Below are 11,644 nucleotides of genomic sequence, written 5' to 3' on the forward strand. Positions count from 1 at the left end.
TTTCCAATGTGCAATCAATCCATATCACCCAAGTTCCTCTTGGGAGTCAGATACAGAAAGGTCTCTTAAACTACAGATAGATGTTTGGAAAACCTCCCACCCAAAATCTCTTTAGTTACATCAGTACGGATCCATATTAACAGGTAATTTCAAGAGTGGGAGAGAGATTGCTAACTACCACTTTAAATACCACACTATCAGCTATATCAACAGAAATACTAATTAATACTTGGAGGTTTTGTACTGTTTTAGTGCTTATCATGAAAATACTCCACTTTTATTATTCTTTGAAAAATGTCATCTTCAAAGTACATGTTAGCATTACTATTTAGAAGCCAAGACTACTACTCCTTAAAGAAAAGGTAATGGAATTAGGCTTCATAAGTAGTCCTCACATCTGTATTAGAATACTGTTTAATCCGAAAAGTTCTCAGCTCTGTATTGAATATCATTCAATAGTATCATTCAGTCATAGTTGGTATGGTTCTGGTCCTGTCACAAACTCTGTCTTTTCAGTTCTCACCACAGGGTTGTTAGTCCTGTATTTTCCCCTCTGTCCGTACTTTTTTCTTCTTCTACCATCTAATAAGTGACTTAAGTGTTGTTGTTGGCTTTAATGTTGTAGATACAAGAGGTGTATTAAAAATGACTCTTTCTTTAGTGTTCGTTAGGTACGGTAAGACTAGAGGTTGGAAGAATAAAAGCTGGTCCATTCCACTCTGAGAGGAGAACATCCCAGAGCAGCCAGGTTTGTAACTGTAAAACTGTTTAGTCTGGAAGAAAAAAAATGTGGTTAAATAGTGAAAGCAAAAAAAAAATAGTTAATTTTATGATGAAAATTATTTTCCATGTACTTTGTAGCTTTTTGGTAGCCATTTTACATGTTCATTTTAGCTAGTTGTATCAGTTAAAGACGTGATCCAGCCAAGAGTTCATTCCAGAAATAGTAGAGTAGATATTATAGTAGAGTAGATAGTAGAAATAATAGAGTAGATTCCAGGCTCTACTGTGTTGTCTAGTCTGATTCTTAGAGCTCTTGCTTGGGAAGTAGGAAGAGCTGATTGTCTTCGTTACCAGAACAAGTTGATGTAGGGTTTAAACCTTTTACCTGGAGAGTGCTGAGTGCAATGGAGTATTGTTTCAGTAATCTTACTGAATTTCTCTATACCTTTCATATTCTTACCATAATCTTGGTCACAAGAAGCAGGAAACCTTCACCCTTTCTGTCAGGCTTTTCCTAAGTTTACTTGTTTTATTGTTGTTTTAATGTTGTTTAATGTTATAACTCACATCAGTTTCTGCATTTGAATGCATCCTTTATGTGGTCGCAGCTCTCATTGTGATTCTGTGCCAATGTATGTATTGGGATTTCCAGTAGGAGCTATTGAAATGAGAGAGCTCACAACTTACCTTAAAACTTTTTGTAGTTATAAACCAGGTGTACATCACCATCACTATTGTCAGTGATTGAACATAGATGTAAATAGTTTAAGGTGAATCCTAATTAAACTGCGACTTTTTCTTTCTGAAATTTGAAGTGAATAGGTTAAGAATGGTTAAGGACTAAGTGTCAGTATCTCTTCAAAAGATAATGCCAGTCCAGACAAAAATACACAAGCTCTGTGTGGTATTAATCTAAGCTATTAAGTAAGAAGTTCACAATGTTGAATGTTTAGAAGAGTCGGTAAGAGTCAATGAACTAAAACTACTGTGAGCCATGTTGTTCCTTTACATTGTCCTGAGGCTGTAGTGTAAATTCTGTAAATTGTTTAGGGGAAGCTGGAAAATTGTTTAGGTGAAACCGAGTGGAGAGTCCGATCTTAGTTTTAGCTTATGGAGTGTCTGGATGACTGTGTGGATACACGTGGGGATGTGTAAAGATTTGTCTTTTGTATTGTGTCCCTACCTTGATAATGGTGGCTGTCTTATTCACCAGAAAGTCTTTGAAGTGATGAAATATGTAGAAATAAGGGGACAGTCTGGCCCTCAGAAGCAAACTGTTGCATGGGTCTGTAATTACGCAATCTCTGTTGGTCTAATGACATGTTTCAAACAAGGAGCCTTCCAGAGTGTCCAGGAAGCATACAGAGGTTCAGTGTATCAGCTTTAACTGGGCACAGAAAAAGTAGTAAGAAAAATACACTGAATAAAAAATATTTTTAATAATAATAATAAATAATAAAAATATTTTGTAAAATACACTGAATACAATGGGTTACAATTTTATCAAATTGGGACTCTGAAACTGCTTTCTAATCCCAGTGTAACACTGTATTTAGGTCAGTGAAGGAAGTGGCAGTCTCTCGTCCTTCAGCTTTCCAGCTTCTGGTTCAAGTGCACCTGAGGTCTTTGAAAGTGGTCTGAAGAAAAATACCTGTAAGTTTTTATGGCCCTTTCACTAATTTATATCTGTATATTGGTAGCTGAGATCTGCTTTCTCTAATACATAGTCATTGTATACTATAGGCCTGAAAGTGATTCCTTAGTCATTAAAATGTTGCAGGTGTGGTGTTTATTATACAGTACGTCATATATCTCTTTGAATCACTTTTTTATAAAATAAACTAACAGGTGTTACATCAGCAGTTTAGATGCTGAGAATCTAAGTTGAGCGAGAACTATTTTTGTTAAATCTTAATGTGTCTTCAGTCAAGCTGTCTTGACTCATTCATGGAAAGTACGTGGTCAATTCCGGATACTACATTAAATTAGAATAGCTGTGTAATAGCTCTCTAGTGCTCAGATTTACACCAGTTACTTGTGACCCAAGTATCGCTATCAAATAATAGTTTCTATTCTATAAGCATTGCTTAGCAATTTACTCCAATAGTTGTTTAAATTGAAAGAATGAATGACTTTTTCACCCATTCTAGAAGTATTTCAGTGCTATTAATTTAATGGCAGCTGCTTTCAAAATCTGTGTTGAAATGTATGTCTGTAATGAAGCAGCAGAAAGCTAGAATCATCACAGTGGCTTGGATGACTTTAATGGAAAAGTTTCTTTTATATACTAGTTTAACTTTTCTTTTTAAATTTATCTGACAACAGCTTCTGAAATACAGGGATTAAGAACAGTTGAGATAAAAAAGGTAAGTTACAGCATAAAGTGGTATGTATCAGGAAAGGTTCTGTAGATGTTATGTGTATGTAAAGGAGGAAGTCTGGCCACCCAGTTAATCATTAGAGGGAGGAACTGATGTGGCAATAGTTAAGTCATTTGTCTACTGGTTTTACTGATCTCCACTGCCCGTATTTTTAAGTAAACTAAGTGTGACTTCCACCATCACATTTTGTGACCTGTTTTTAAAGCAAATAGAGAGAGAATTAGTAACAGTGTTACCAAACAGAGTTAAATCCAGGCAGTAGTAGTGAAGCCAAGGGAACTGTACTAAACTTGCAAGTCCATTGTTTTGTATTTCACATTTGTTTGACATGTATTTTTAATAGATAGGCCTTTACATGACAGCTGCCAGTTTTTCAACTGGGTTTCAATTACCTTTCTCATTGACGGTAGCATAAGATCTAAGTTACAGACTGCTTCTGATTGTCTAAAACACATGTATTTATTTGACTTTGCCTGGGATCCAGTTTCCTTGATTACGCAGATTGTATTTAACTGTTCTGTTTTTAACGTTGAATCTGTGAATACCGATCTATGATAGCGATTTTGGTGGTTAGGTAGTTGAGCATTGTACAGCAGTGAATAACTGGTTTTGTTGTTCAATAGTGGGACACTAGGGGGAGCATAAAGATTAATTCTCATCTACAGCAGGTTCCTAGTAGGAGACTGATAATAAAGGACAATCAATCCCATCTCTACAGTTTCCCTGCCAGGCAAATGCTGACATTAAGGGTTTGATGTTGACTTCTGTAAGTATTCAGTTTGGTTAAGAAAAAACATATAACTGAGTCAGTAAATTGTCACCCTCCACTGATGGGAAGAACTATGTATTGTGCACTCTGTGCTTTTCCAAAATATATTAACTTTAAAAAATGGCTTGAGACAGGCGTATTCTGATTTTCATAAGATAGGATTTTTATGAAATTTTTAAGGTAAGCCTGCAATTCTCTATGTATTTTTCTTTCAAAAAAAAAAAAATCTTCTTTTTTTTTTCATTACAATAATAGGGCCCTGCAGATTCACTAGGAGTGAGCATTGCTGGAGGTGTAGGAAGTCCCCTTGGAGATGTTCCTATATTTATCGCCATGATGCATCCAAATGGACTTGCAGCTCAGACTCAGAAACTCAGAGTAAGTTAATTGTTAAGAAGGTTATAAAGATTGCATGGGTACTGCACAATAATTACTCTAGACAGGTAATAAGGTAGCAGTTTAATGATGCAGTCATGATTGCTTCTGGCTGTGACAAGAATTTTTTCTATTTGGATTGACAATAAAGTAACTCAGATTGGTGACACGGTAAAAGGTAATTGCTGAAAGATATATTAACTTGGGAAGGAAGTCCTAAAGAAATCTTGGATCATATAGCCGATAAACTTGTGAAAATTCAAAGTAGGAAGCCTAGTACAGAATGATGGATTCTCTAAGTGAGCTACACTGTTGAGTCTCGTGGTCATTCCTGTATGTATGCAGTCTGTTTCATATCTCATGTTCTCTGTGCTTACCTGTCTTAGGATAGAGAATTCTTTTTCAGATTCCAAGTCAAAGTAAGTAGTCTTAACTCACACAGCACTTAAATGTGTACTGTATTCAATTTATATCAGAGGTTGTTGAATTTGACTAATATTCCTTGGAAAATAGACAGTGTTATTTCAGGATGAATTTAAATATATATATTTCAGGATGAATTTAAATATAAAATATATATATATATAAATATATATAAATATATCTTAAGATAATGTACTACTTCAACCTGTCTGTATTCAGATGATTTTCCATATCCTTCTAGAATATTAAGATTAATTCTGTAAAGAACAATTATTATTTTTTACACTGAATACACTAAACTTAAACACTGATCTGCTAATTTTGATCTCATATTTTCTACTCTTCCGTCACTTCACTATGTAGTTCAATGATGTTGTGCCTTTGAGAGAAGTGTACCATGCACTCTTCCTACTTTCTTTCTTCCTGTCCTATGTCACTGATAAATTGTAGCTAACTCCAAGTACTCAAATCTGCTATTATTGAAAGAAAATGCCAAATAAATCTATGTAAATAAACTTGTATTGATAGTTACGTTTTCTACATTTTCTTCTGCAGGTGGGGGACAGGATTGTTAACATCTGTGGAACATCTACTGAGGGCATGACTCACTCCCAAGCTGTTAGCCTCTTAAAAAATGCTTCGGGCACTATTGAGTTGCAGGTAAAAAACAAAAACAAAAACAAAAAACCTCCAGTGACATTTGGAATATTTTCTGAACATTAGTTGCTATGATGTATTATTTTAGTATCAGCGTTCTTATTTTACTGGCTTTTTTTTTAACTCATTTTACTGAACTCTGTTCTTAGGTTGTAGCTGGAGGAGATGTGAGTGTCATAACTGGTCAGCAGCAGGAGCCACCTACGTCCAGTTTTACATTTGCAGGACTGACTTCAACCAGCATTTTTCAGGATGATTTAGGGTCAGTAAATACATAATAATACAGTCTATGTAGCCAGCTACTTGAGGTGGAACTCAGCCTAAAATGCTTACAAATTGTTTTGTTTTGTTTTTTTTCCCTGCTGTAGAATTAAAATGTGATTTGATTTCTTTTTAAATACGGCTTTCTTCATTTCACTGAGCCTAGGTACCTAAGATTAGTTGATACACCCCAAATTGCTGTTCTCAGACTTCCATAGCAAGGTTCTTTCCACAGTGGTACTTTCGTTTCTATAATGTACTTTTTTAGCACTAGGCTATCAGAAAAAAATAACTTTCATGGTATACAAGTGTTAACACTTCTGGTATACTACAAGGCACAGCTATGTAAACAAGTATTGCCTCAGATTATGTCATAAATCTGAGGCATTTTTCCAGGAACAGGGAAAGAGAGAATGGGGTTCTTTAGGCACACAAACCTACATTAAAAGGTAGAACTTCAAAATTCATGTAGTCAAAGTTTATGTGTGGAGATATACCTACGAGTTGTCTGTATAAACACATACATGCAAATAAACAATCATAACTCAGAGTAGAAGAGCAGCAATTAAATCTTGCAACATAACGATTGGCTGCTAATTTTGGACTTTTTTTAGGAGGCATAAAGGGTTCCAGGATTTTTAAAGGTGTTTGCTAGGAAGATTGTACCATGAGGTACATTTGTAGTTATAGAGGAAATGGAAGTGCATTGCTTAACTAGAAAGAAAAAATGTTTTTGGTTGAACATTATACATGTTAAATCATAAGTTCAGACAACATAGCAGCGCTCTTTTTCCCTTTCATTAGGCCTCCTCAGTACAAGACCATTACTCTGGATAGAGGACCAGATGGCCTGGGCTTTAGTATTGTGGGGGGATATGGCAGTCCTCACGGAGACTTACCCATTTATGTGAAGACAGTATTTGCAAAGGTAAGTGTAGATTTGTTCAGTCAATCCATTTATTAGTTCACGGCAGCCACTTTCTTAAAGCATGGCCTGAGTTCGATGCCAAATGATTAACGGTTTCTCACAGCTTTTCTTGACCAGTGCAAGTTCTGATCAAAATGTGCTCGCATTATTTGAAAGATACGGTTTCAGGAAGATTCAGAATTTTTCAAGTGCATGAGACTCTGCATATGGCAGTCTTTTTCAACTCTCAAAACTGGAAATGTTTACATACTTTGAAAAACAACCCCCCTATCTTATGTTTAGAATTCATTTTCTTCAAGTAATAGAAGGGACCAATTTATTACAGCCTGAAAGGTAGACCAGCATAAAATAACTGAACTCACCTGGACCTTTGGAGAAGTTCAGGTACTGACTGGATTGTATGAGTATAGTCTGCCCTAGGGAACAGCCCTGAGTTAGACAAAAAATAAATGTAATGAAGAATCCCAAATATTTGTTGTAAGTCAAAGTTCACAGGTAGGTTTTGATTACTGGATTTCCAGTTTCTGGAAGCTATTTCAGGTCTTGAAAATCTTGCTGTTATGGTACCAGAGACTAGAAGTTATACTAGCTAGACCAACAGGATTAAAGTAATATAAAAATCCTCCAGATCCATCCTCTAGATCTAAGTGTTGTGAAAGTTAGAGAACGCAGGACATACTGCAGCACTAGCAGGCTGTTCTATGATTGACTGCAGTCAAATCACTCTCAATCAAAAAAGGTTTAAGGGGTTTTGTGTACTGTACCCATCTTATTCAGACCATTGGGACAGTGCGGCAGGGAGAAAAAGAAATGCACGAGTCTGCAATTACATGTTGTATTGTTTCAGGGTGCAGCTGCAGAAGATGGACGCCTGAAGAGGGGAGATCAAATCATTGCTGTGAATGGGCAGAGTTTAGAAGGGGTGACCCATGAGGAGGCGGTTGCTATTCTGAAAAGGACGAAAGGAACAGTCACTTTGACTGTTTTGTCATGAACTAGCTGCTGAAAGGGGTAGGATCGACAAGACTATATTATTTACATTCTGCTTAGCAAAGAGAATGGAAATGTTTGTATAGCCTTATTGCTCTTCCCGCTTCACAGGACTGTGTTACATCACTGAAGAAAAATAACATTTAACCATATTTTTGTATGTAATAGAAGTATTTCTCCTACTGTCAAACCACTGGGATGGAGTTATGTCACCTATGGCAAAGACATGAATATTTTTCCTAGTAATATTGTAATGAATACTTGTAAGACACTAAAAAAAAATGTTTTCATTAATAACCTCACAACAAAATTTAAATGTTTTGCTAAGAGGCTTTGAATATTTTAAATATGTGAGAACAATAAAGTCACTGAATCAACAAGGGGATGGCATGGGCAGAAGTAGTCAGAAAACAGAAATAAGATTATTGGAGAAATAAAGTATTAACAAAATACAGAATTTGGGGAACAGGAGGAAAAGCATGTAATGTGGAGGCACATAATTAATGGACTTTTTTTTTTCTATTACTCTACAATGACCAAGTAGAAGGAGTTGGGAGGGGATTTTTTGTTGTGTTTAGTTTGGGTTTTTGCTTGTGTTTGAATTGTGTTTTTGATGGTGGGGATTTGTTCTCAGGCTGAAAAATTTATTTGCTAGTGGAGACTTATCCCGGTGAGTGAGAGTGCCCAGCAACTGCAGTATTAGAAGGATTAAACTTTTCTTTCATAACAGTAGTTTTTTTCTAGACTGTGTGGGAGTGAAAGCAACCTCCCTAGTGTGAAATGTGTGTAAGCAAAAGTTGTCCTCTTGCAATGGGCAAGGCTAAATACTGTCTTAGTGCCGAAGTTTCTGAATGCTGCTTGAATCAGAGCTGTGAACAAACTGCTCAGGATATATTTACTTAGCTGAATATACGGCCTTGTGGATATAAGTTAATACAATGCAGAAGATGTTAGTGTTACAGTGTTGCTTGTCATTATAAAATAAATATCAGCAAAGATAAGGTCCTTCCTGGACTGAGGAGGGCTATAACCAGGGGTTGATGGTGGGTAGAGGGCTGAAGATCAGTTCCAGTGGAGAAGAGGGGAGCAGTGAGACAGCAGTGAAAGTCTTTGCATCAGCGTCAAGCAGAAGAGGACAGCTGAGGGTCACAAACATTATTTGGGGGTTGTTAATTTAAGAGGAGCAAATGCAAGATATTGTCTGGTAAATAAGATGCAGCCATGAAGCTGTTATTTGGATAGCAGAGTTGTCAATAAATTTATCAACATCCTCAGTTTACTAAGAAGTCTTTAAAACTTTATCCCGAAATCATACCTACTGATACCACTGGCTGATTGTAGTCTGCCTTTGGCTCTGCTTCTTCAAAGTGGCTCTTCAGAATCTGGCAGATAAAGCACACCTTGCCCATGATTTACCTTCCTGCATAAAAATGCCAGTAAATATGTTGAAGGTGAAATACACCTAATTAGCATGCTATATACTTCCTGTAGCAGCAAGACCATGTTGATTAGCAAAAAAAAAAAATATTGCAGCAAGAAGGTCAGCACATCAGTTGTCATTTAAGAGAACTCTCTGAACAGAAAATGCAGGCAGTGGTCAGGCAATTATTAGAGGAAGATGTGAAAGACTAGCATTTGTATTAGTGAGAAACAAAAACAGTATTAGGAATGTCTGTGAAATAGTATTAACAAGCTGGTATCTAGATCTAAGCGAGTTAACTAAAACCAAACAAAAACAAACACAAACAAACAAAAAACTTCATCTCATTAATTGTTCTAGAAGTTACTGTGATTGGCAAAAAATGAAAGTACACAGATGGTACCATTACTGGCTGTTGTTACTGAATTGTTCTTGTGTACTTATTCCTTGGTTAGAATAAGAGATGCATACATTGGAGTGTGTAAGGTCGCTTTAAATAGTATCTATATTTGTAACAGAAGTAGTGTACAGATATTTTGTTACTACTGTTGTGTCTAAATGGGGGATTTAATTAAATAAATAGCAAACTCTCAGTGATGAAGAAATAAAGTTGCAGGTGCGTTTCTGGTGTGTGCTGGCTTTGTTCATTTCGTTGTGAAAGATTAATCCAAACTTTTTAATTAATAACAAGAAGTTAATGATATTGCTCTTTGTGTGAGCCATCTAGTAAAAACTGCTTTATTTGGATTTTCAGATTTTAACTTCACTCACAGTCTTTTAGCACATCAATAAGACAAGATACCAAAACTATTTAGAAATGAATAAGAGAGTGCCTTGCTTGTTTAAAACAGACAGTATTTAATCATTTCTCAGTCTGCTTAAAAAGCAGTCTGTTGGGTATGGTTCTTGACACGAGCAATCAAAACACTGAGCTGAGCAGCCTGGAATATTGCTTTTAGCCGTGACCATGGTGCTGGTTCAGAGCACAGGATCTCCCTGAACCCCTGTGCCAGGACAGCTGTTCCATGACCACAACTTAGTGTCTGCTTTGCAATGGATTATGAGGTGTAATAAACTTAGCAGGCTTAGAGTGATTAGTTTACTTCATCATTTGGTATTCGGTGCATCTTTTCTATCACAGGGGTTAGTTCTGCAAGATGCTAGGTACTGGCACTGTTCTACTAAGTTCTCCTTTTGGTTATGTTAGTTTTTTGTTCATGTGACCGTGTTAACTTTGGGACTTGACAGGATTGGAGCTAAAAGGCTTGGGATCCTAAGGGCTCAAGCCCATTGTCTGTTCAAATACACATTCTTTTCTTTTAACTTAGGTCTAACCTATTCAGTGCCAGTGATCTTAGAGTGGTATTAATGAAAGAGACTGTCACGTTTTGTAATTGTGCATCTGGACAAAGGACAGCTGGCTCATGGGAATGCACAGATTTAATTCCTTGACGGTGACCGGATATCATTGGCATGGCTGCTTTCCCATTCCCCTGCTGGATTTTATTTCTGGGTTAGGTTTGTGGAAGCAATAGAAATTGTAATTGAAATTGTATGGAAATGGAATTGTAATTGTAAGTTGAGAGAATAAGCAGAAAATGATATATGTTCTATAGACTCAGACTTGCTGTGGTGGTTTTACCCAGTTGCACAGCCGAGCACCACTACAACCACTCTCTCACTCACCCTTCTCATAGGGAAGGGGGGAGAAAATTTGATGGAAAGGGCTCAAAGGTTGAGATAAAGACAGGTAGATCACCCAGTAATTATTAAGAGGCAAAACAGACCCAGCATAGGGAGACTGGAGAAATTTATTACCTATTATAACAAGCTAGAGAAGCAAGAAACAAAGAAAACAAACTAAAAATACCTCCCCCCATCCACCCTCTTCCACCCCATCCCCCTGAGTGGTGCAGGGGAACAGGGAATGGGGGCTGTGGTCAGTCCCTGATGCTTCGTCTCCGCCACTCCCTCATGGTCACTCTGTGCCCCTGCTCCACGTGGGGTCCCTCCCACGGGATGCCTGCGGGGGCTGCCCACAGGCAGCAGCTCTTCAAGAACTGCTCCCACATGGCTCCGTACCACGGGGTCCATCCCCCAGGAGCAAACTGCTCCAGCACGGGTCCCCCACAGGCGGCAGCTCCCCCCAGACCCCCTGCTCCTGCGTGGGCTCCTCTCCACGGGCTGTAGCTCCGGCCCGGGGCCTGCTCCCGTGGGGGCTCTCCATGGGCTGCAGCCTCCTCCAGGCCACCTCCACCTGCTCCACCGGGGGCTCCTCCGAGGGCTGCAGTGTGGAGATTTGCTCCATGTGGGACCCATGGGCTGCAGGGGGATCAGCCTGCTCTAGCAGGGGCCTCTCCACAGGCCGCAGGGGAACTGCTGCTGCGTGCCTGGAGCACCTCGTGCCCTCCTGCTGCACTGACCTTAGGGTCTGCAGGGCTGGCTCTCACTCCTCTGTCCCAGCTACTGTTGTGCAGCAGTTTGTTTGTTTGTTTGTTTCCCTTTCTTAAATCTGCTCTCCCAGAGGCGCAAATACCATTGCTTATTGGCCCAGCTCTGGGCAGTGGTGGGGCCCTTTGGAGCCATCTGGAGCTGGCCCTTATCTAACATGGACTGTGGACTCTTCTCACAGAAGCCACATATGCAGCCCCCTGCTACCAAAACCTTGCCAACCTTACCACTTATACCCACTACGCTTGCCCCTTCCCCCCAAAAAA

The 11,644-nt window shown here is 38.4% G+C and overlaps 1 protein-coding gene across 32 annotated transcripts in view; it reads left to right on the plus strand.

The window, feature by feature from the left end:
- Nucleotides 1-9,550, plus strand: part of MPDZ (multiple PDZ domain crumbs cell polarity complex component) — a 104,528-nt gene extending 94,978 nt beyond the window's left edge. For 18 of the 32 annotated variants that reach the window (XM_040542389.1, XM_040542369.1, XM_040542379.1 and 15 more), the window contains 8 exons: nucleotides 662-748; nucleotides 2,280-2,376; nucleotides 3,046-3,089; nucleotides 4,129-4,251; nucleotides 5,227-5,331; nucleotides 5,478-5,590; nucleotides 6,394-6,517; nucleotides 7,365-9,550. In XM_040542389.1, the coding sequence (XP_040398323.1) occupies nucleotides 662-748; nucleotides 2,280-2,376; nucleotides 3,046-3,089; nucleotides 4,129-4,251; nucleotides 5,227-5,331; nucleotides 5,478-5,590; nucleotides 6,394-6,517; nucleotides 7,365-7,511 (840 nt within the window). In that variant the 3' untranslated portion in view covers nucleotides 7,512-9,550. The remainder of the gene's footprint in view (nucleotides 1-661; nucleotides 749-2,279; nucleotides 2,377-3,045; nucleotides 3,090-4,128; nucleotides 4,252-5,226; nucleotides 5,332-5,477; nucleotides 5,591-6,393; nucleotides 6,518-7,364) is intronic. The other 14 variants (XM_040542372.1, XM_040542384.1, XM_040542391.1 and 11 more) reach the window with 1 other exon arrangement.
- The last annotated feature ends 2,094 nt before the right edge of the window (nucleotides 9,551-11,644 follow it).

This window comes from Cygnus olor, chromosome Z (assembly GCF_009769625.2).
Source record: "Cygnus olor isolate bCygOlo1 chromosome Z, bCygOlo1.pri.v2, whole genome shotgun sequence".
NCBI lineage: Eukaryota > Metazoa > Chordata > Aves > Anseriformes > Anatidae > Cygnus > Cygnus olor.